Source organism: Suillus fuscotomentosus, assembly GCF_016647785.1.
Source record: "Suillus fuscotomentosus strain FC203 chromosome Unknown F5891scaffold_72, whole genome shotgun sequence".
Lineage (NCBI taxonomy): Eukaryota > Fungi > Basidiomycota > Agaricomycetes > Boletales > Suillaceae > Suillus > Suillus fuscotomentosus.
The window spans coordinates 146,123-166,688 of NW_024539584.1; the positions used below are offsets into that span (position 1 = coordinate 146,123).

The 20,566-nt window shown below is 48.4% G+C and overlaps 4 protein-coding genes across 4 annotated transcripts; all 4 read left to right on the forward strand.

Moving 5' to 3' along the window:
• Nucleotides 1-431: 431 nt before the first annotated feature.
• On the forward strand, nucleotides 432-2,814 carry F5891DRAFT_1254189 (uncharacterized protein; the record flags this gene model as incomplete). The annotated part of the gene is made up of 7 exons (XM_041369950.1): nucleotides 432-783; nucleotides 1,685-1,936; nucleotides 2,008-2,281; nucleotides 2,339-2,472; nucleotides 2,526-2,566; nucleotides 2,625-2,639; nucleotides 2,692-2,814. The coding sequence occupies 7 exons, from the start codon at nucleotides 432-434 to the stop codon at nucleotides 2,812-2,814; spliced, it is 1,191 nt and encodes a 396-aa protein (XP_041220595.1).
• A 5,394-nt stretch (nucleotides 2,815-8,208) lies between these two features.
• On the forward strand, nucleotides 8,209-8,975 carry F5891DRAFT_698253 (uncharacterized protein). The gene has a single exon (XM_041372847.1). The coding sequence runs from the start codon at nucleotides 8,313-8,315 to the stop codon at nucleotides 8,805-8,807; it is 495 nt and encodes a 164-aa protein (XP_041220596.1). The 5' UTR covers nucleotides 8,209-8,312; the 3' UTR covers nucleotides 8,808-8,975.
• A 5,062-nt stretch (nucleotides 8,976-14,037) lies between these two features.
• On the forward strand, nucleotides 14,038-14,227 carry F5891DRAFT_1060251 (uncharacterized protein; the record flags this gene model as incomplete). Its single annotated transcript, XM_041362862.1, has 2 exons — nucleotides 14,038-14,124; nucleotides 14,149-14,227. Coding segments are annotated over 2 exons (166 nt in total), but the record flags the coding sequence as incomplete, so codon positions are not given.
• A 1,455-nt stretch (nucleotides 14,228-15,682) lies between these two features.
• On the forward strand, nucleotides 15,683-19,004 carry F5891DRAFT_1175794 (uncharacterized protein). Its single transcript, XM_041365736.1, has 5 exons — nucleotides 15,683-16,399; nucleotides 16,450-16,967; nucleotides 17,020-17,199; nucleotides 17,252-17,893; nucleotides 17,947-19,004. Exons 1-5 carry the CDS (start codon nucleotides 15,984-15,986, stop codon nucleotides 18,513-18,515), a joined length of 2,325 nt encoding a protein of 774 aa, XP_041220598.1. The 5' UTR covers nucleotides 15,683-15,983; the 3' UTR covers nucleotides 18,516-19,004.
• Nucleotides 19,005-20,566: the final 1,562 nt, after the last annotated feature.

The following is a 20,566-nucleotide window of genomic DNA, read 5'->3' on the forward strand; positions in this document are numbered from 1 at the left end:
TTCTTATATCTGCTTCCGATGTCAAAGCTACTCAGGAAAAACCTCCTTCTCAAATTGGATGAAATGCGATCCAACTTGCACAAATCTGCAAGAATTTGACGATTTGGCAATCTGTCCAATTATTTTAATCCCTTTCAAATTTTCGTAAATAGGATCTCAATTCACGACAATACTAGCACATTATTTTCAGGCAGCTTTTCCAATTCAATTAAATGATATCAAGCAAATTCCATTAAATTTTAAATCTGACATAAACAGCGAACATCTATCTATCTATTATAGATGAGAGCGAGTGAGAGATATGTTGTTGTGTCGTCGTTGTATTGTCGTCGTTGTGTCATCGTTGTATCCGTCGTCATCATCGTTGTGTCGTCGTTGTTGTGTTGTTGTGTCATCGTCATTGTCGTCTCGTCGCGTCGTCGCATCGCATCATGTCGTCGTCGTGTCATCGTCATCTCGTCGCATCGCGTCGTCGTTGTCGTCTCGTCATTGTCGCATCGCGTCGTCGTTGTCGTCGCATCGCATTGTCGTCGCATCGTGTCGTTGTCGTCGCATTGCGTCGCATCGTCGTCGTCATATCGTCATTGTCGTCGCATCGTGTCGTTGTCGTCGCATTGCGTCGCGTCGTCATCGTCATTGTCGTCGTCGTGTCGTCGTCATCGTCATCGTATCGTCGTCGTCGTCATTGTCGTCGTATCATCGTCGTCGTGTTGATGTTGTTGGGTTGTTGCTGTCGGGTCATCGTCGTTGTCATCGCACCATCATCGTCGGCCAAAGTGGCAAGTGAGAGTAGCGATGAGTGAGAGCGAGTGAGAGCGGGAAGAAAAGTTCAAGTTGAACTTTTGTGAGCGCACCGTCACATGAACAAACATATACAAATGTTGGACTTAGGATATTTCCAGCGCTGTAGCACAATTAATTGATCCCGCTGATGCCTTGTAGAGCGCCGCTGTACTTTCACATTTGCAATAAGCAGCAATCAGAAACATGTAAAGCATTGTTTTGAAAATACTTAATGTAGTCTTATTGAAAGCGGAGGCCGCTGGAAGCGGTACAGCCAGTTTCAAAAGTTGTCCGCTAAAGGTATCTTCTCACGAGAAGGGCTTGAATAGCATTGTAATGGGATAAATAAATAGGGCCAAACGACAATGCACGAAATAATTGGGATAAGTCTACTACCACCCCTCATTATCTGAAAAGGAGGAATGTCATAGCTTTGTGACTAAATCTAATGGTATTTTATATTTGTCGACAAATGCCCGAGGCTCTTTCCATCAAAAGGCCTTAAATAACATTGTAATTAAAAAACAAGATCAGGTAAGATGTCGAAGCTCAAAACAATTGGCTCAGGTATACTACCACTACTCATTGGCTGCAAAGGCGGAATGTCCCAGGATTGTTATAAATCATTCATGTTAAGCTGGATTTACAAGCATACATGAGTATATATGTGCAACTCAAATTGCTCGCAGTATATAAGCTAATATTTGGCGGCAGCAGAATTACATCGTGCTATACTTCCCACGGCTACAATATCGAGGACTCATCAATTCACTGATGATAAGACGAGTGTCTTTGAAGAAGGTAACCAATGCGATTACGCGGTTCAGACATAAGCACCATACTCTTCCAACCACACAGGAGGGCCCGCAGATGCTTGAAATTTCTCACCACCACGAACCAGCTTTATCTATGTGCTCGGAATATACCGAGCGTCCCAATTCTTTGGATGCACCTGCGAGTGAGGAGAGCGAGTCTTCCCGTCGATCCATTGCCCGTCAGCGCTTTAAGGGAGCTGTTCGTTCTGTCATCATGATGCAGCAACAGCAAGCGGGGCAGGTCCCGCTGTATCTACGGCCCTTCATGCCGCCACGGATACCTTCCTTTGACCGGAACTCCACTGCGGGAATGTCTCCCACCCGATTCTCGTCCATCGGTTTGAACACCATTCGAGGACAGAGAGTTTCCACGTTGATTCCAAAGCTGAGAACTTTAGAACCCATACAGGACCTTTCCATACATACAGCCCTTGTTCGGCATCTATAGTTCTCCCCAAACGGAAAATATCTCGCTACGTCAAGGTGCGTTATGATTTCTTTGTGGCTTCTCCGGCTGATATGCTGCGTCAAGTTGGGATCGGTCTTCTATCATTTTTCGTGTCGGGTCAAGCATATGAGGTGTTGCGCTTTACAAACATTGTTTACATTAATTTTTCCCAGGAATCTTTTTCAACTCGGGCTGTTCTGGTACATGTGCGAGGTTTTATCGGCCAAGTTGCATGGTATGCAGCGAGTGTTTCACTATCTTTAAATGCAAATGTTCAAATGTGATCGGACAGGTCTGCGACCGGTACCATTCTCTTGACAAGATTAACTCGCGGAATCAAGGTCTGGACGGAGGATGGACTCAGTAAGAGAACAATCGACCGGCCGCACTCTGTATCATCTATTGCATGGCTGCCTAACAGCGACAGTAATTCGTTTTATGGTCCTGTCTGGTTGTACGTTACTGATGCTTTACGACAGCACATTTCTTCTCCGTCGAAGGTAGTGATGTTTTTAGACTGGTTAGCAAAACTGTCATTATTTGTGTATGCACTGATAAATCGTGAACTCTTTCTTCAGGACATCCAAGGAAAGGTGTGATTAAATTACTCGGTGTCAGCCGAATCCCGACTGAATATATTTCAAGGTTCTTGATTCGTATCACTTTGGTCGCATCCAGTTGCACAATGTAGCTGTGACTCCAGATGGTCAACGGCTACTGGGTGTGGGTCCACTCCTTGCCGCACCACTAGGGTTGAAAAACACATAATAGGTGAGCATTGTGCATGTCCACAGGCCATCTGGTTGACTTCGTATCACCTAGTTTTCAATATTGAGACCAAACAATTCGAAAGGTGAGCTACCTTCTATCAAAGGTGAAGAGACTCGGACTAGAGAAACTAAGGGCGAGAACAGAACTCAGTCTTGGTTCAAAAAGACTGAGGGAGATTGTTCGACGAGAGGAGGAATTAATACGTTTGATTGGGACGGAGAGTCAATAGGAAACGTGTATGACGCATGGTAGGAGGAGTGTTCGTGTATGTAAAATGAAAAGGCTAAGTACGTGTAAGGGTCATATCTTGATACTCCCACTCGAACGCAAAACGCTAGAGACGCGGGCGTGCTCATTCAACTGGGTCTTCGTTTGACGATGAACGAAGAGCAAGCGAGTGTCGATGGTTGCGGAAAAGTTTTCGTGGTAGGGATTTCGTGAAGATGTCGGCAATCATATCATGTGTGGGTACATAGGGAATGATGATGGTGCCGTCGCTGACCAGATCTCGAACGAAGTGATAGCGGACGCGAATGTGCTTGGCCCGGTCGTGGAATTGAGGGTTTTTCGTTAGTGCGCGACTTCCATTGTTATCACCATATAACGTGGTGGGGGTGATCAGCGAGAGGTCAAGACCAAAATCGCATAGCAGCTGGCTGAGATGGATCTGTTCGCGGGCCGCGTTAGAGAGTAAGATGTATTCAGCTTCAGTAGACGAAGTCGCAACGACGGATTGCTTTTGGGAACGCCAACTGATGGGGGAACCGAAAAGAAAGTAGACATAGCCCCCAATTGAGCGACTGTCGTCTTTATCAGACGCGAAGTCAGAATCCGAATAACCGATGAGTCCTTGGTTGGACAAACCAAACGTTAGGGAATGATGTGTGGATCCACGAAGGTAACGAAGGAGATGGTGAAGCTGGCGGTAGTGGTCTATGCCAGGGTTACTCAGATATTTTGACAGCGCCGATACTGCATATGCAATATCGGGACGACTAACGCGCATGGCGAAGTTGAGTTCCCCAACGACACGCGCGTATGGCATGTGCGCAAATTGTTGGATTTCGGCTTGAGTGAGGGGTGCAGATGACTTCGTCAAGGAGATCCCTGGAACCATGGGGGTAGATACTGGTCGACAATCTGACATCCGAGTTTCACTGAGAATCTGTTCGAGAAAGGAGGATTGGTTGACGGTAAGGTGCTTCTTAGAGCGATCTCGTGTAATGTGCATTCCTAAGAAATGACGCGCTTCACCAAGGTCCTTCATTTCAAAACGTTTGCTCATCTCCGATTTGAAACCGTTAAGGAAATCCCGACAGTTCGATGCGAGCAACATGTCATCGACGTAAACAAGGAGCCAGATGGTCTTGTCATCTTTTCGTAAAACATACAGACTATAGTCTGCTTCGCTACGAACAAAATTAAAACCTTCTTTTCGCAGGAAATCATCGAGTGTCTTGTTCCATTGACGACCGGCTTGCTTGAGTCCGTAGATGGCCTTGAGGAGTTTCCAGACCCAATCTGGATGCTCAGGGTCTTCGAAGCCTGGAGGTTGACGCATGTAGATTTCTTCGTCAAGCTCGCCATTGAGAAAGGCGGTCTTCACGTCCATTTGATCAAGTTCAAGATCAAACTTAGCGACCATGGAGAGTAGTGCACGTACGGTGTCGTATTTTGCAACAGGAGCAAAGGTGTCGGTGTAATCTAGTCCTTCGATCTGTGTGAAACCCTGCGCAACAAGGCGGGCCTTGTGGCGGGCAATCTGGCCATTTTCGTCATACTTGTGCGAGTACACCCACCGTGAGCCGACTGCTTTTCTCCCTGATGGGAGTGGTGTTAAGACACCCACTCCTTTTTCTCCCAACGAAGCTAACTCTTCATTCATTGCGCTTTCCCAATGACCCGAATCCATTGACAAGCGAGCGGCAGCTATCGTTTTGGGGGGAAGCTTCCGTCCATCAATCTTGTTGCTGTCCGCCAAGGATACATGCTTCGCGGAGTGCTCAATGGTGACATCGGGGGTAGCACTAATACTAAGATTTTCTTCTTCAACAACCTCCTCCTCAACAGTGACCGGTACATAAGTCCAACGCCGCTGTACTGGGACATGTTTTGTTGGGATGGCAACAGTTTTCGGGACTGCTGGTCGCGCGTCAATGCGTTGACGTGTCGAACGTCGTGGCTCAGGAGATGGTACCGTTTCTACCGGAACTTCAGCAGGGACAGGGAGAACATTGTCGTTCGACTGCGGGAATGGCTGTGGAGGTTCGGGGATGAGAGGAGCAGAAGTCGGAAGTACTCCCACTGAAACGGTACTGGGTCCTGGTAGTGTAATACCGGAATCATCTTCTCCAGGTCGTGTGGTTCTGAAGCCGTCTTCTGATATCGGCAAATCATGTGGCAATGCGAGGGTGGGCTGCTGCATTGCAATGCGCTGGTTGTGTAATTCAACGAGGGGCGAGAGAACTGAGTTGGGTGTGCCGTAGAAGAATTTTTCATCAAAAAGGACATTTCGAGAGCGCACCGTCTGTCGTGTCGCTGGATCCCATAGAAGATATCCCGCATCTTTGACGTGCCCCAGTAGGAAGCACCGTCTCGAAACAAAGTCGTACTTGTGGCGATTGTCGTCTGGGATGTGAGCATATGCGAGGCAGCCAAACGGACGTAGGTGCGAGACATTTGGTAGTTCACCATAGAAGAGTTCAAACGGCGTTCTGTTGTCAGTAGCTGACGACGGGAGGAAGTTCTTGATGTATACTGAGTTGAGGATGGCGTGGCCCCAGAACGAACGAGGAAAACCACTCTGGTGATGGGCACTTAATGCTCGGGTGGCAATGGTCTGGTGTCCACGTTCGGCAACACCATTCTGTTCGGCTGTATGAGGCATCGTAAGTTCGTGCTCAATTCCTTTACTACGCAGGAATTCAATAGTAGCGTGAGAGACGTATTCGCCACCGTTGTCACTGCGGAGGCGTTTAACTCGTTGCCCTGACTGGTTTTCAATCCAGGCGATATATCGCAGAAGGTGCGAGTGTACCTCACTCTTGTGCTTAATGAGGTAGATAGTGGAATAACGCGAAAAATCATCAGTGAAGGCAACAAAGTATGTTTCGCCGGACGGGGTTGCAGTGTTGACGGGTCCCCAAACGTCAGTGTGAACAAGTTCAGCGACGTGCGTTGCACGGTGTCGAGCATGAGACGGGAACGGCAATCGTTTTTGTTTGCCCATTAGGCACGACGGACAGTCAATGTGGTCACCAGGTCCTGTAGACTCGTCTAACAGGTTAAGTGACAGTCCTAATACAACCTTCTCAGCTTTGCGCAAGGTGGAGTTTGCGGCATGGCCCATGCGTGCATGCCATACAGCTAGTGGTAATGGCGTAGCCGAGGTGGACCTGGTGGCAAAGGCCGTATGGGTGTGCTTGGCTCGAAGGTAGTATAGACCGGCAGAGCATTCCACACGTGCGATCACAGTCTTATCAGCACGACGCATTTGTCCTCCTTCAGCATCCGTTTCGAAGAAAATTCCCTCCGACGCTAGAGCAGACACTGATATCAGTGTGCACCGTAGGTCTGGTACGTGGAGGAAAGGGAGTTCGATAGACTCATGTCTTCCGTCGAGCACTAGCGTGATGAATCCCCAACCTGGGGCAAGAACAGTATCGTCATTCGCAAGTTTCACGATTAATGGAGGGTTGTAAGTTCTGTAGCGAGTGAAGAGGGAGTGATTGGATTCCATATGTGCGGTGGCGGCAGAGTCTACGTGGAATTGAAAAGAAATAGTGCTCGTATTAGAGAAACTAGCAGAGTGTGTAGGAAGACGAAGAAACGATGGAATGCCGTCAGGTTGTCCTGGTAGGGGAACTGATATGTCAGTACCTTGTGAAGGTGAGGGGGGAATGCACGCTGACGTGTTTGATGAGTCGGATTTTGCTAGACGAGCACGGCAGTTGTTCCAGATATGGCCTGTGCGCTTGCAAGATCCGCACGTCGAGCGCCACGACAACTCCCATTTATCTCCCTTGGAGGCGTCAAAATCCTTCGGTTTGGCACGCTCAGTAGGTTTACCTGCTTTCGCCACCCTAGCAGCCATGGCTGTGTGGTGCGCATGTGGGTTTGCAGAGCCGAAACTTGCATAATATTGTTCCGAGTTCCTGATCTGGCTGATGACTCCTTCCAGCGTTAGCTTCCCGGTATTGGCGTCAGCACTATGGAGTATGAGCTGGGAAAGCGGCGCATAGAAGTCGGGAAGGGCACGCAGTAGCGCTTGGACAAGGGTATATTCGTTGCACTTCCATTCGATGGATTCAATGACCTTGAATTGGGCCTTGATGTCCGTGATCTCCTTAATGGTCTTGGTAAGAGAGTCGCTATCAGATGCTTTGGGAAGGTCAAAGATACGGCCCATGAGGCTCGTAAAGCGGATGCCAACAGACGCCTGATACTTGTCTTCTAGCGCTTTCCAGATGACGGCTGGATCAGTGACACCCATGAAGTGGATGAGGTCACTTGAGTGTACCGTCATACCAAGGAGTCCTTTGGTTATGCTTTGGCGTTCTCGGAAAGAAATGACGTCCGCGCTCGCATCATGTGCCGCGAGGCGTTTGTTGAAGTCAGCCTCAGTCTCAGTGGTGCTTCTGGTTGGGCGCGGAGGACCCTTCTCATCTCCTGAAAGGAGGCGCCAAAGGTTGAAGAGCGAGAGCCAAAGGTCCATGGTCGTTACCCACGAGGTGTAGTTGGAGCCATTGGCGTCCAGAGGAGGGTGAGGAAAAGATGTTGGAATCCGGATGTTGGACGACGATATGGTGGACATGACAGGTGTCGAACGATGTGTCGGCGATGGCGACAATAGAATGGGAAGATTCAATGGGTGTGGTAACGAGCGAGTTGGTACGACAGGCGTTAATGGCGGCGATGGCGGCAAGGGAATGGATAAGATCCGCAGGTCAAGCGGGGATAGAGGGCGACCTTGTTCCAGTTCGGAAAAGGTCGGAGAGGCTCAGATAAGGCGAGTGGAAGCGAGAAACGAATGTATGCCTAGTCTGAGCCAGGGCTCATAACCTATCAAAGGTGAAGAGACTCGGACTAGAGAAACTAAGGGCGAGAACAGAACTCAGTCTTGGTTCAAAAAGACTGAGGGAGATTGTTCGACGAGAGGAGGAATTAATACGTTTGATTGGGACGGAGAGTCAATAGGAAACGTGTATGACGCATGGTAGGAGGAGTGTTCGTGTATGTAAAATGAAAAGGCTAAGTACGTGTAAGGGTCATATCTTGATACCTTCATCTTTTCGAGTATCTTTACTGATGGAGTTCAAAAGTCAGACACCCGTCGTGAACGACGTGCGTGATATCACGATATCCAAAAGGGGTGGAAACGTGCTGATTTCTTTTGAGCGCAAGGTACCGAGAGTCATGATATCTTTACATCTTCTGATCACTTATATCGTATTCGTAGACACCTCCACAGTTGTGGAAGATAGGGCTGGTACGGGATGCCAAAGGTCGTGAACAACATTCGTTTGCACAAGTCGCTAGGCTGCTTCTCCGTCATACGTATCTGCCCAAAGCCCAGGTGGACATCGCGGGCTCTAGCTACTTTGGCGGCAAAGAGGACCACTCATGAATACTCGGACACAGCGGGCGATATCCACATTTGGGATCGCGATAGTGCGGCTTTACTTCATTACATTAGACCCCAAACATTCGGCGGGGACTTGACATGTGTTGCGTGGAATCATTCCACCGACGAACCCTTTATGTTCGCCACAGGCAGCCACGACGGTACGGTACGCGTATGGACAACACCAGCGGGGGACCGCTCTTCTAATGATGCTTCCTATCTCGAGCGGCGCACTGATGCCGGTGCGACAAATTCGGATCAGTACGGGTCTTCCCCCATCCTGAGCCCGCCACCTGCGCCTGGATCCAGTCGTCGAGAAAGAGCGCCGACCATACGGACCACATTCTCGATTGGGCCCCCTGGGTAGAACATCGCTGAGATTCCGCATGAGCGCCTAATAGATGTGTGCGGGTCTGCATGTTCGCGTGTTCACCCAGATTTTATATATATTGTCCCTGTTAGTAACTTATTTAGGACAGTATAGTTTTAATACAACACTGTAATCACGCAATCATTCATCCTTAGACCCTCTTGGTCAAGACTACAGCTTGAAAATACAAACCAAGTATTGACAACATTACACAGAATTTCAGTCGCTTAATTCCGACTGTAATTTGCGATAGCGTATATTTCCAACCTGAGTGGATTTTCCAATCATACCGTCGCCGAAGAAATGAAAGAAGAGTATTACGTGTCGAACGAAAGGATTACCATATGGCATAAATGCAATTCATAGTATGTGGTAGGAGGGAAGGACTAGGGGCGTGTGAGTGTTGTACATAGAACATTACATTTGGTCTGATTTCATAATTGTAATGTCGAGTAACCGTACGAGATATCTTTGCATTTCAAAACGCAAGAGTGACTGCTCGCGGAGAGGGCTGTATCTCCACGGGCAAGACGTAGCATACTCCAGTCTCTCTAGAAAGCTGGAAAAAAAAGTAGTTAAGGATCGCAGCATGTAACATCACCGACGACTTACCGGCGAACCACGCACGTAAGCTGGATCTTGTAGCTTCATCACATGCCTCCATCGTGGATTGGAACGTTGTGAATGCCTCTCCAATTTTACCCGCTCGCATGAGAGCGCGGCATAGTTGCTTGTGGGCGGTGAGCCACAATGACTCAAGATCCCACCCGAAGAGCTGCCAAAAAAAACACGCAATTGAACATGAAGAAACATCGTTGACTGTGTAACACCAACGTACCACAGTAAAATCCCCATACATACGATGAATTGGCGATTTGGAAAAGAAAACGCTAGCCTTGACAGCGGAAGTGAAATGGTTGACAGCTTCAAGCTTACGAGACCAGCTGCTCAAGGCAATGGTGCCTAATTGGACGTGTAGATACGTCTGATGCGAAAATCGGTATCATCAAAGTCAGCACACAAAACTGTGCTTGATACTCACTTCAACGACACGGCAAGCAAGAAGATCGGTATCGGGAAAATCAGTGACTAGTTCTTGGACGCGCAGCATTGCCTCATCATGTTTATTTGCATTAAACAGTGCGATAGCCTGTGACTCATAATGAAGCGCGGAGTGTGCAATAAAAGAGAAACATGCCTTGATCAAGAAAAGTAAATGTGTTGTCCTTGCAACACCATCAGCCGATCTGAACGCAAGGTCAAAAACTTTCGTGGCGTCCTGGAACTGCCTTTTCCCATAGAGGGCAATGCCCTTCGCAATATAGCCTGTTAACGATGGATTAATGCGTATTGACTATGCCAGGATCAATGTTAGCATATGTGAAGTGCATGCCGGATGACTTCATTTGCATCTCGAAGTGCATGATCCCAGTTGCGTTTGCGTGCCATAACAAATGAGCGAGTGGCATAGGAAGTGTAGTTGTTGGCGTGGGCCGTGATCCCTTGCGTGACTATCTTTTCAGCCGTAGACAATTCCCCCAAAAGAAGGGCGTTGCGGGCACTCGTGGTGATGGTGAGAATCTAAGGTATGCTCGAATTTAGTTATTAGAGTCAACGGTGGAAATATGCCTTTGAATCGGAGCTTTCGGCCTTGAAAATAGAAAAAGAGACGAGACGAGACGAACAATCAGAACGGACAGGATGATAATGGGAAAATACCTTTAACCTAGCATCCTTGGGCAAAGCATTCTTGGGTACTGCCCACTCTGATATCTTCTCATCGTCACCTCCGCTGAGTATATGCTTGCCATCCATGGAGAACGTGACACAGCACACCCGATCAGAGTGCTGGAAGATGGAGATAGTTCGTTGATCTGAAAGGCGCCAGAGACGGACTTGCTTATCATCAGATGCAGAAGCGACCAGCGTTCCAGCAGGACTCGGATGAATCGCAATGACATTAACATCCTTGGTGTGTCCCACCCAGGCATCACCGACCTGCTCCCAGGTGGATCCATCCCACTCTCGTATGGTAGGATCCTCATAATTGCCTGATGAAAGGAGGCCTGTGCCATCGGGTGTCCAGGTGAGCGAACAATTATATGAGCTGTGACCATTAAACTTTGCGATACGGTGCCTCGTGCCCGGATTATATATTTCGATGTTGCTGGCTGTTGCAATAGCAAGATGTTCGCCAGAAGGCGAGTAGCGAACACAGAAGACACGATCATCACACGTGATCGGTCTTCCTTGTAACTGCCAGGTTTTCGTATCCCACAACTTCGCCTTTTGGTCCATTGAAGCGGTGGCTAGCACTGCACCACTGGGAGAAAAGTCCAGGGATATCATCCCGAACTGGCTTTTGATAGCTTTGATGAGAAATTCTCCAGTTGCTCCGTGCCAGGCGATGACTTCTCCCTTCTCATCACCACTTGCTATCAATTGCCCGTCTCGCGATACCGCTAATGCCCACACCTCACTCTTAGTATGCCCCGCCATCATCTTCAACAATGTACCTGCCCTCAAGTCCCACATACGAAGCCAGGAGTCCGACGAGGCAGTGACCATACGCTGTCTATCAGGGAGCACTGCGACTGCGAGCACCGCTTGATAGTGATCTTCAAACACTCGAATGGGTGTAGTGCTAGGGCTGAGCCGATTTATTTTGCTGGAGGCTGATGGTATTGGGTACGGTCCTTGGAGATTGACTTGCTAGAGAGATAGTATCGGTCTCGTTTTAAGTCCTGAAGGTGCGTCCACCGAGCGTCTTTATACTGCCTCACAGCATCAGCCCCATCAGAACTCTCAATACATATAAAGCTGTGATGATAAGCGCCTTCGTGTTGCCGCTCTGATGAATTGACGAACTCTCCTGAATACCATGCATCAACAACAAAGCTATCGAACAAACTCAGTCCTTAGCTTCAATCGTCGAGACACCAAATTAATACGAACGTTCAAGCCCTTGCCAGCTCAAATGCACAATAGCAGTCTTTCAATCTCCACTAGTGGCACGTCCCGAGGCAGGACGCTTCCTTCCCAAATGTTATAGTCATATTTATAATTCTTGAACAACAAGTACGCCAATTGAAGTTATTTTGTCCTATACTAAAGTGACTCGACTGAACATCTCCATCTAAGGTCCTTCACTCTTACGACTTCTATCGCATTCAGACGTGACTGTCACTATATATGGCTAGCGGTTGCGTCCACCACAAGCCACTTTAATAAGCATCTGATAGGTGAGTCAGGTGAGTGTGGGGCCACGGGCACTACCACAGACACGAGTCACCACCTCGTTTGTCTTCGAATTATCTACTGATGTAGCTCAAAAATACAATTCCTCGCTGTCGACGATGGGCATGGCATCATGAGTTTGGTCGAGTACGCCGTAGCGAGGGTCATTAAGTACGTCTATTCATGCAGTTTGTATTTGCGGAAACGTCCGCGGTAGGCTCACACATGATCCTAAGGATCGTGAAAACTCCTCGCAATTTGCGTGACTAATTATGCGTTTCACGTATCTGCAATAGCTCACGGGATACTGCGGTTCGGGTCACGTACTTATGCAGGAAGGAAGCTACCACCACGTGTGCGTATATATACATTTTATGTGTGCTTGGAACGACGGGCGATGTTCATATCTAACGCGGTACTGCAACTTCGTTCCGCTACGTTGGACTTGTGCATTTTCATGAAGGAACTTCCTCAGATACTTTGGCTCAATTTCTACTTGACAACCAAGGCCGGCGATGCGTAGTTGTTCTAGACGTACGTTCTCAGCCTTTTCCCACGACACTGGCTCACTTTCAATCCAAAGGCATTTGCTCTTCTCTCATGCCTTGAGCAAGTCCATATACCGTTGTGAATACGACCGACAGTTGTTCACCCTTTGTTGGCACATTCATGTTCACCTTCTCTTCCGACCGCAATCCACATGTTTATGTTGGCACCGTCGCATTCGGTACAATGGCATGTGCATATACTTGCTCTTTTCCCGTTCAAACGAGTGAACTCCCAAGATGCACTTCTTTGCAACTTCACCATCACACTTTGTGCGATTCTGATGGACGCATGGTACTGAGCCTTACTAACCAGACGTGGGTCTTTTGTTCTGTGCATCTAAGAGCATCCACTTTCAGAAACTTCTCAAGTGGTCTGTTCTTGCTGCGCACGCCACCTTCATACTGAAGACAGACCCAGGTCAGGACCCAGATGAACGATTCAGCATCATACGCATACACATGGTCGACCTTGCCTGCCATGGCTTTTGGCGAGGGAACGTTTACTGCCGGCGCTCGAGGCCGCTAGGACTGTCTCGTTAAAATGACGATAAGTCGTAGTCGTTGAGAACGCCTATGAATTGACCATGTAAGCGGCACCCCATGATATTGCTGAGACTGACGTTGCAGTGATATATACCCCTTTTCCAGAGGGCGCGATGGCCTGTCAGAATATGGAATGCATGTACGAAGAGCACGAGAAGGAAAAAAACACTTACACTTTACCATTTGCCACCACGCGGCGAGGAACTCCCTCTGGGTGAGCAAAGTGATGAGGAGAAGCTTTTTGAACACCACGATGCACAGGGCACAGCTGCTCCGTTGAGCGTCCTTGAGTCCTAGTGTGCGCCTGATTTTTGCGGTGGATGTTCGCTTGTCGAACTAGATCATCTCCGGATCAGCAATGATGCCAGTGGCCCAGTAAAGGCGTTCGTTACGAGCGAGAGGGTCACGAGGAGTCTAGAACTAGAACGACAAAGACAAGATCTCAGTTGTCTCGAACGAAAACTCTATAACGGTGCGTCTACCTAGAACGACAAAGACAAGCTATAACTAACGTTAGACGCGTCGTAAACTCTAGGGACTTTTTGGCACGTACATCTCAGTTGTCTCGAACGAAAACTGAGATGCACATGCGGTACTGCTGGTAATCTTATAGTAAGTTGGTCAGGTACTGGAACATATGAATGAGAGACTGAAAAATAAACTAGGACGCGAGCCGACGTCATACGTCGCTCGTCTTCATCCGTTTTTGGCGCGCGCTCGAACCATTCTCCCCTTATCACTCGGATCCTTCGGACTCTCTCGACTCTGATCTCCCCCTGGCGTCGGATCTCTCGGCCTCGTACTCCAACACCCAGCACCTCTGATTGATCTTTTTTTGTAACCTTGTAGACATCATCGAGGATCTGAGGCTTTCTCTGGTGCCTCCTCTGGCCAATAGAGACTTTTATGTATATTTCCGTGCTGAGCGACAGCCGACAGTGTGCATATTCGCAGGACGGGCCCGGGAGGGAGGCTTTGGGAGGTTTGTGCTTTGATCGGAGAACTGCAAGGAAAATGAACTGCATAAGGAGATGGTGTTGCGGATGCCCACAGGGATCAGTCAGAAGATGGAGTTGTGTGGTTGGTTGGGTTGCGCTTAGATGACATTGATTTGTATAAGCCGGGACCATTCTCAGGAATCGCACTCCCCTATATCTCACTATCATGATGTATGAAACCGAAAAAAATGCGATGCCCAGTGTTCGGTGCGAAGCTGAAGCAGCGTACGTTGTAGATATATTCAGATACCTACTGAAAGTTGTGCGATGGGCAGAGCGAGAGGGGTTAAAGAAGAAACTTGATCATAATGCGAAGAATGATTCAACGACGGGGGACGAAGCACACCAAACAATTTTCAACCGACACGTTGTACCATGTCGGAAGCGAGATATGCAGCGAACATGTATGAATAAGGAGCACAACGGTGGCGAACAGCAAAATGATGGGGTAATCATGAAGGATAATGAAGGCACCCGCAGACACGTAGAGTACATCACCAACTTATAAAGATATTAATATGGGTAGAGATCCGCCTAACAGTTCAGGAGACGCAAGATTTGACCGTTCTCCCGAGCTCTCCTTGGTCGAGGAGACAATGACTCGGATCCTATGGATGGACAAGCAACGACATCTGCCGAGTGGGTGGACCTTGCCTGCAGAAGATGGATCAGGGCCTCTTGTGTGGTGATCGACAAGTCGCGAGTCTCAGCGCACTACCGTTTGACGTGACATTCATCCCCTGAGCTCCGATGTGTAACCTTGAGGACTACAGGAAAGTGATTCTAAGGCTCGCTGATGGCAGCTGGGTCCTCTTCTCCCACTTTTACTCCATACAAGAAAGATCGCACAGCCCGGCTGCGGAATGCGGACAGTGACTTCTGATAAGACGTCCTGAATCAGATCCCTCGGTTATTCGTGTGTTCAAGCTTAAGAATGAACAGAAGTGTTCGGCGAAATGGAAGTTTGAAATCTGTAAATCAGAAACGGAGGCAAAGGCAAAGGCTGCCGATCAGTAAAATTCTTCTGCAAAATTTTCTTGTGCGACGCGCGGGACGCTTGAACGTCAAGATGGACCAATAAAATGTTTCATTTACATCGCACCCAATAGATGCTAAGGGCAACAACCACAGCATAATTCGAGGATGAGTGATTTCGATGCTCCCTGGGTCCTCGTCTCACACTTCTGTTGTAGAAAAGCTCGCGCAGTCTATTAGTTATTCGGATGCAGAGAGAGATGGCTGAAAAGAACATCGAGAAAGACCATCAGATTCCTTGATTATTACTCAGGTGTTCAGGGGGACTACTGAAAGTGACTTGTCGTCCGAAGATTTGAAATTTGTAAATCAAAACGGAGGTAAAGGGCCGCCGTGAAGGTGACAGCTGTACAGCCTATGGTTCTTCAACGCGCCCACAAGCCCTGATGGCGTGCCAGCCCAGTGAGAATGATCGCATGCGCCTCTGTACGCGGTAAAACTTTATACCATAACAAACCTTCTTTATTTGGATTGCAACCGGCACGTGTTGGATACATGCCAAAGAAAACAAGAGAGATCAAGGTAGGAATCTAGGGATACATGATGATCTGACTCATGGTCGAAGGTGATTACATAATTGTCGTTGTCACGAACTCGGTCAATTTATCGTTTACTAAACCGTGAGTCTGGCTCAGACTGCCATCAACTTCGTTCAACTAGTACTTATCGATTATCAATTGTGGACCTTGACTTGAAATATCTAACAATGGTGTTTTGCTAGTTTAAAAGCTAGCTCAGGTTTGCGTATCCAGATTTTCAACCCACTTTCTTTTCTATCTGAGCCTCCTTAAGCCTCATCATCATGGCCGACAATGCTGACGCCACCGTACGTGACAAGACACCTCCCCGTAACTCTGCCTTGTCTGCCGATTCGGAGACTGGGCTCAAGTCCACCCCACTCGCAGTCGGTTCCGCTATTGTCAGCGAACACATCAGTACTGTTGGCCTTAAGTGCGTCAGCTCTCCTTTTGTTCTCGCCACCATCACTCATCAGTGAACTTCGCAGAGTCAAAAATGTCAGCCCATGGATCGCGAGGGACGTCCAAAACTTTGAGAAGTGTAAGGCAGATACGATGCTGCAAGAACTCCTTGCAAGATGCACAGGTCGCTCTCAAAACCTTTCTGTCAACGAGAAATCGAAGCTACTCGAAACTGCCCTCAATGCTGTTCTGCCTATCTGCAATGCGGGGGCTGTAGCGCAGGAGATAAAGGGACACCTGACTAATTTGTAAGTCAGTATCTCGAGCAGTGCGAAAGAAAACTGACGCCGTTGTCAAGTTGTGATACCAACCTCGAACCATTGACATATGCTCCTTTCGTCAAAGCCGCCAACTGTGCGCTCCGTGAACTAAGCAAGGTGAATGTAGATGGGATACCTGCGTTCAAGATCGACAACAAGACCAACATTCTACTTCATGTCAATGATCCAATGCCCATATACCAGGACCACCAGGACAAACAGTCCGAACGCAAGCCTGACGTTGTCGTGGTCTCTCATCAAACTGCCCTGGGTACGAAAGCACACGAAACGCAAGAATCCCAGGTTCTTACCGAGACGGCGTGCAAATCGCCCACAGACAACTTTCAATGGACCGATGTTCGATCGACATTGGAGTTCAAACGCACCCGGAAGTCTCTGACCCATCCGCCGTCCGTTTATAAGACAGATTATGTCGTTCCTTCTCCTTCTGCGCAGTACATGGAATATAGGAAGGACACGAACGGCCCTGCTAAGCCAACAGGTTCAACGCCTGCTACTGGGTCTGCTCAGACCCCCCACGAAGCATCGAATGAGTGTAAGCTGTAGTTTGTCCGTTTTGTGCTTTCTGACTGACATGTGCGAGGTAGTAAGACCCTCGTCGCAATCGAGCAGAGGAGTCAAGCGCAAGCGAGGCGGCAACAATGAAGATCGGACTGAAGAGGACGACCCGACAAAACCCCCTCCTATCGTCCAGAACGGCCTCTACGTTGCAGAGATGTTCGCGGCTCACATCGCGCGGCAACACGTCATCTCCTTCATAGTGAACAGTAAGTTGATGGGATGCTGTTAACCTGGCGCCAAACTGACAACTCCTTCCAGACGATTATATTTACATCTGGTTTTGTGATCGCGAAACTACGATTCAAGGCGCTGCCATCAACTTCGTTCAGGACCTTCCACGCTGGTTGGTCTTGCTTCTCATCATGCAGCGGATGGGATACGAACAATGGGGCCTCAACCGCGTGTTTGAGCCTGAGCCCGGATTTTCGGGCAAGGTGATGGTTGAGGATACCCAGATCGACCTTGAGTTGGATGTGAAGTCTAAGGAGCGCGTGACTCATTTCGGTATACGCGGACGTGCAACTACTGTGTTTCCGGTAAAGAGCGAGGCACTATCAGATCGGCAGCGGGACGCCTGTTTTCTGAACGAATCCCCTGAACTGGTGGCCAAGCTCTATTGGCCAGAAGAGACGCGTCAGAGCGAGCCGGACATCCTCAAGGAGGTTTACAAGATTGCACAGACAGATCCGGATGTGCGAGGCCACGTCCCAGAGCTGGTCTGGTTCCACAAGTTTGAAGAAACATCCACGTCCAAAATCCGAGTCGCACTAGGACTGAAGGACGCTGAACGGGCCGAACAGGGCAGCCGCGTCCTGTACATCATCGTATTCAGAAAGCTTATCCCAATTACGACGCTTTCTGGCGAGGAGTTCATTGTCGCATGGTGGCAAGTTGTGAAGTGTAAGTTTTTTTCCCGTTCTCCTGCTCTTCATCATTTATCCACTACTCGATAGGCCATCGCGCCCTCTGGAAGCGAGGCGTTCTTCATCGGGACGTCAGCCCTAGCAATCTCATGGTGTACCGCTTATGCGGTCAATACATAGGCGTTCTCAACGACTACGACTTATCGTCGTTTAAACGTGATGGTCCCAGGGGCCTCGAGCGCACCGGAACGGTACCATTCATGGCGGTAGAGCTTCTCTCGCCAGACGCCATGGCAGGCAAGGTCGAGCATCTGTATGCGCATGATGCTGAATCGTTGATCTGGGTCCTCACCTGGGTCTGTCTTCGGTATGAAGGTGGAAACCTCCTCAGCAAGAACAGACCATTGGAAGAATGGCTGAAAGTGGATGCTCGTACATGCGCAAAGGAAAAGGGCAACTTTGGCTTTACGGGGATCAGAAGCGTGCGTCCATCCACATCACACGCAGAGTCCTGGGACCTTGTAAGGAGGTGCTTTTCGGCGGTCCAGTCACTTTATACTGCATACGAGTACCGCAAACTGACCGATGAATTGGCTTTTCAGTTGTTGCTTGAGAGGCCTAAGCTAGAGCATGACAATCGTAGACGTACTTGTAGTTGAGGTAGCGTGCCTCCCTTATAAGTCGCTTTGTAGAATGAACGGTCACAGGCAAGAAGCGACGGTCTTGGGTACCACTATGACTTTGTAATGAATAGAATACAACAATCATGGAGGCTAAGCGTGCACATTCGAGAACACGTAGTTCCGCTTTCCAGCATCTTTTGTCCAACCAATTAAGTGTTTACAGTATCAAGTCAGTATTGACAACATGACACACGGTTTCAGTTGCCTAATTCCGACTGTAATTTTGCAATGGCGTGTATCTCCATTTTGAGTGGATTGCCCAATCATACCGCGAAGAAATGGAAGAAGAGTACTACATGTCGAACGAAATGATTACAATATGGCATAAATGCAATTCATAGGAGGTGGTATGTAGGAGGAAGGTAAGATGACGATAAGTCGTAGTCGTTGAGCACGCCTACAAATTGACCATGTAAGTGGTATCCCATGATATTGCTGAGACTGACGTTGCAGTGATGTACACCCCTTTCCCAGAGGGCGCGATGGCCTGTCAGAATATTGGATGCATGTACAAAGAGCACGAGGATGAAAGAATACTTACCTACACTTTACCATTTGCCACCACGCGGCGAGGAACTCCCTCTCGGTGAGCATCGTCACAGGGAGAAGCTTTTGAACATGGTGATGCACAGGGCGCGGCTGCTCCATTCAGCGTCCTTGAGTCCTAGTGTGCGCCTGATTTTTGCCGGTCGAACCAGATCGTCTCCGGATCAGCATGCCAGTGGCCTAGCACCTCTAATTGATCTTTTTTTTTTTTGCAATCTTGTAGACTTCATCGAGGATCTGAGGCTCTCTCTAGTGTCTCTTCTGGCCAATAGAGACTTTTATGTATATTTCCGTGCTGAGCGACCGCCGACAGTGTGCATATTCGCATGACGGGAGGGAGGTTTTGGGAGGTTTGCGGTTCGATTGGAGAACTGCAAGGAAAATGAACTGCATAAGGAGATGGTGTCGTGGATGCCTACGGAGATCAATCAGAAGATGGAGTTGTGTTAGATTAGATTGATTTGTATAAGGCCGGGACCATTCTCAGGAATCGCACTCCCCTATATCTCACTATCATGATGTATGAAACCGAAAAAAATGCGATACCGCGAAGCTGAAGCAGCGTACATTGTAGATGTGTTCAGATATTTGCGAGCTACTGAAAGTCGTGCGATGGGCAGAGCGAGAGGGGTCAAAGAAGAAACTTGATCATAATGCGAAGAATGATCCAACGACGGGGGACTAGATATCTAACTTATGTGATTGACAGCGCGGCCCCTTATTAAAGGCGTTTATGACGAGCGAGAGGGTCACGAGGAGTCTAGAACGACAAAGACAAGATCTCAGTTGTCTCGAACGAAAACTCTATAACGGTGCGTCTACCTAGAACGACAAAGACAAGCTATAACTAACGTTAAACGCGTCGTAAACTCTAGGGACTTTTTGGCACGTACATCTCAGTTGTCTCGAACGAAAACTGAGATGCACATGCGGTACTGCTGGTAATCTTATAGTAAGTTGGTCAGGTACTCTTCTAGCCTACTTGCAGTAACTACATTGCCCTCATCCGTGTTCTTCTCTTGGTCTCTTCAGCAATGCGACTTATCAAGGTGCCGGTATGTTCACAACACGTTCACTGTTTGTCGTTGCTAACTTCTAATGCCATTTATTTCAGGACATACTGTCCGCACTTTTGATTCACCACACTGCTGTTCTGGCATTTGTTCACACTCCGGCGTTTTCTGGTGCGGAATGTTCGTGTATCAGGGCTTTATGGTGTGCAATCATTTTGAATTTAGTTACAATATACTTACACTAATATCATCAAAAAACTTTTCAAGCACCATTCTATCCAGTACCTGACCATCTCCCGCATCGTGAAGGATTACCTTGCCATCCAGGGATCCGCAGTTGTGTCCGAGCATGCATTTTCAAGCAGCGGCATTACTGGGACCGCACGTCGCAGCTGTTTGCAGCCAGCAACATTCGAGGCTCTCCAGTTGCTCAAGAGCGCATACCGTCAAGGCCACATTTCTGCAACA

Excerpts from the sequence above, each read along its gene's own strand:
- F5891DRAFT_698253 (XM_041372847.1), top strand. The coding sequence starts at position 8,313 with ATGCCAAAGGTCGTGAACAACATTCGTTTGCACAAGTCGCTAGGCTGC.
- F5891DRAFT_1175794 (XM_041365736.1), top strand. The coding sequence starts at position 15,984 with ATGCTGACGCCACCGTACGTGACAAGACACCTCCCCGTAACTCTGCCT. Across the intron at positions 16,400-16,449 it reads AAGGGACACCTGACTAATTT|TTGTGATACCAACCTCGAAC; the intron begins GTAAGTCAGTAT and ends GCCGTTGTCAAG. Across the intron at positions 17,200-17,251 it reads CATCTCCTTCATAGTGAACA|ACGATTATATTTACATCTGG; the intron begins GTAAGTTGATGG and ends AACTCCTTCCAG.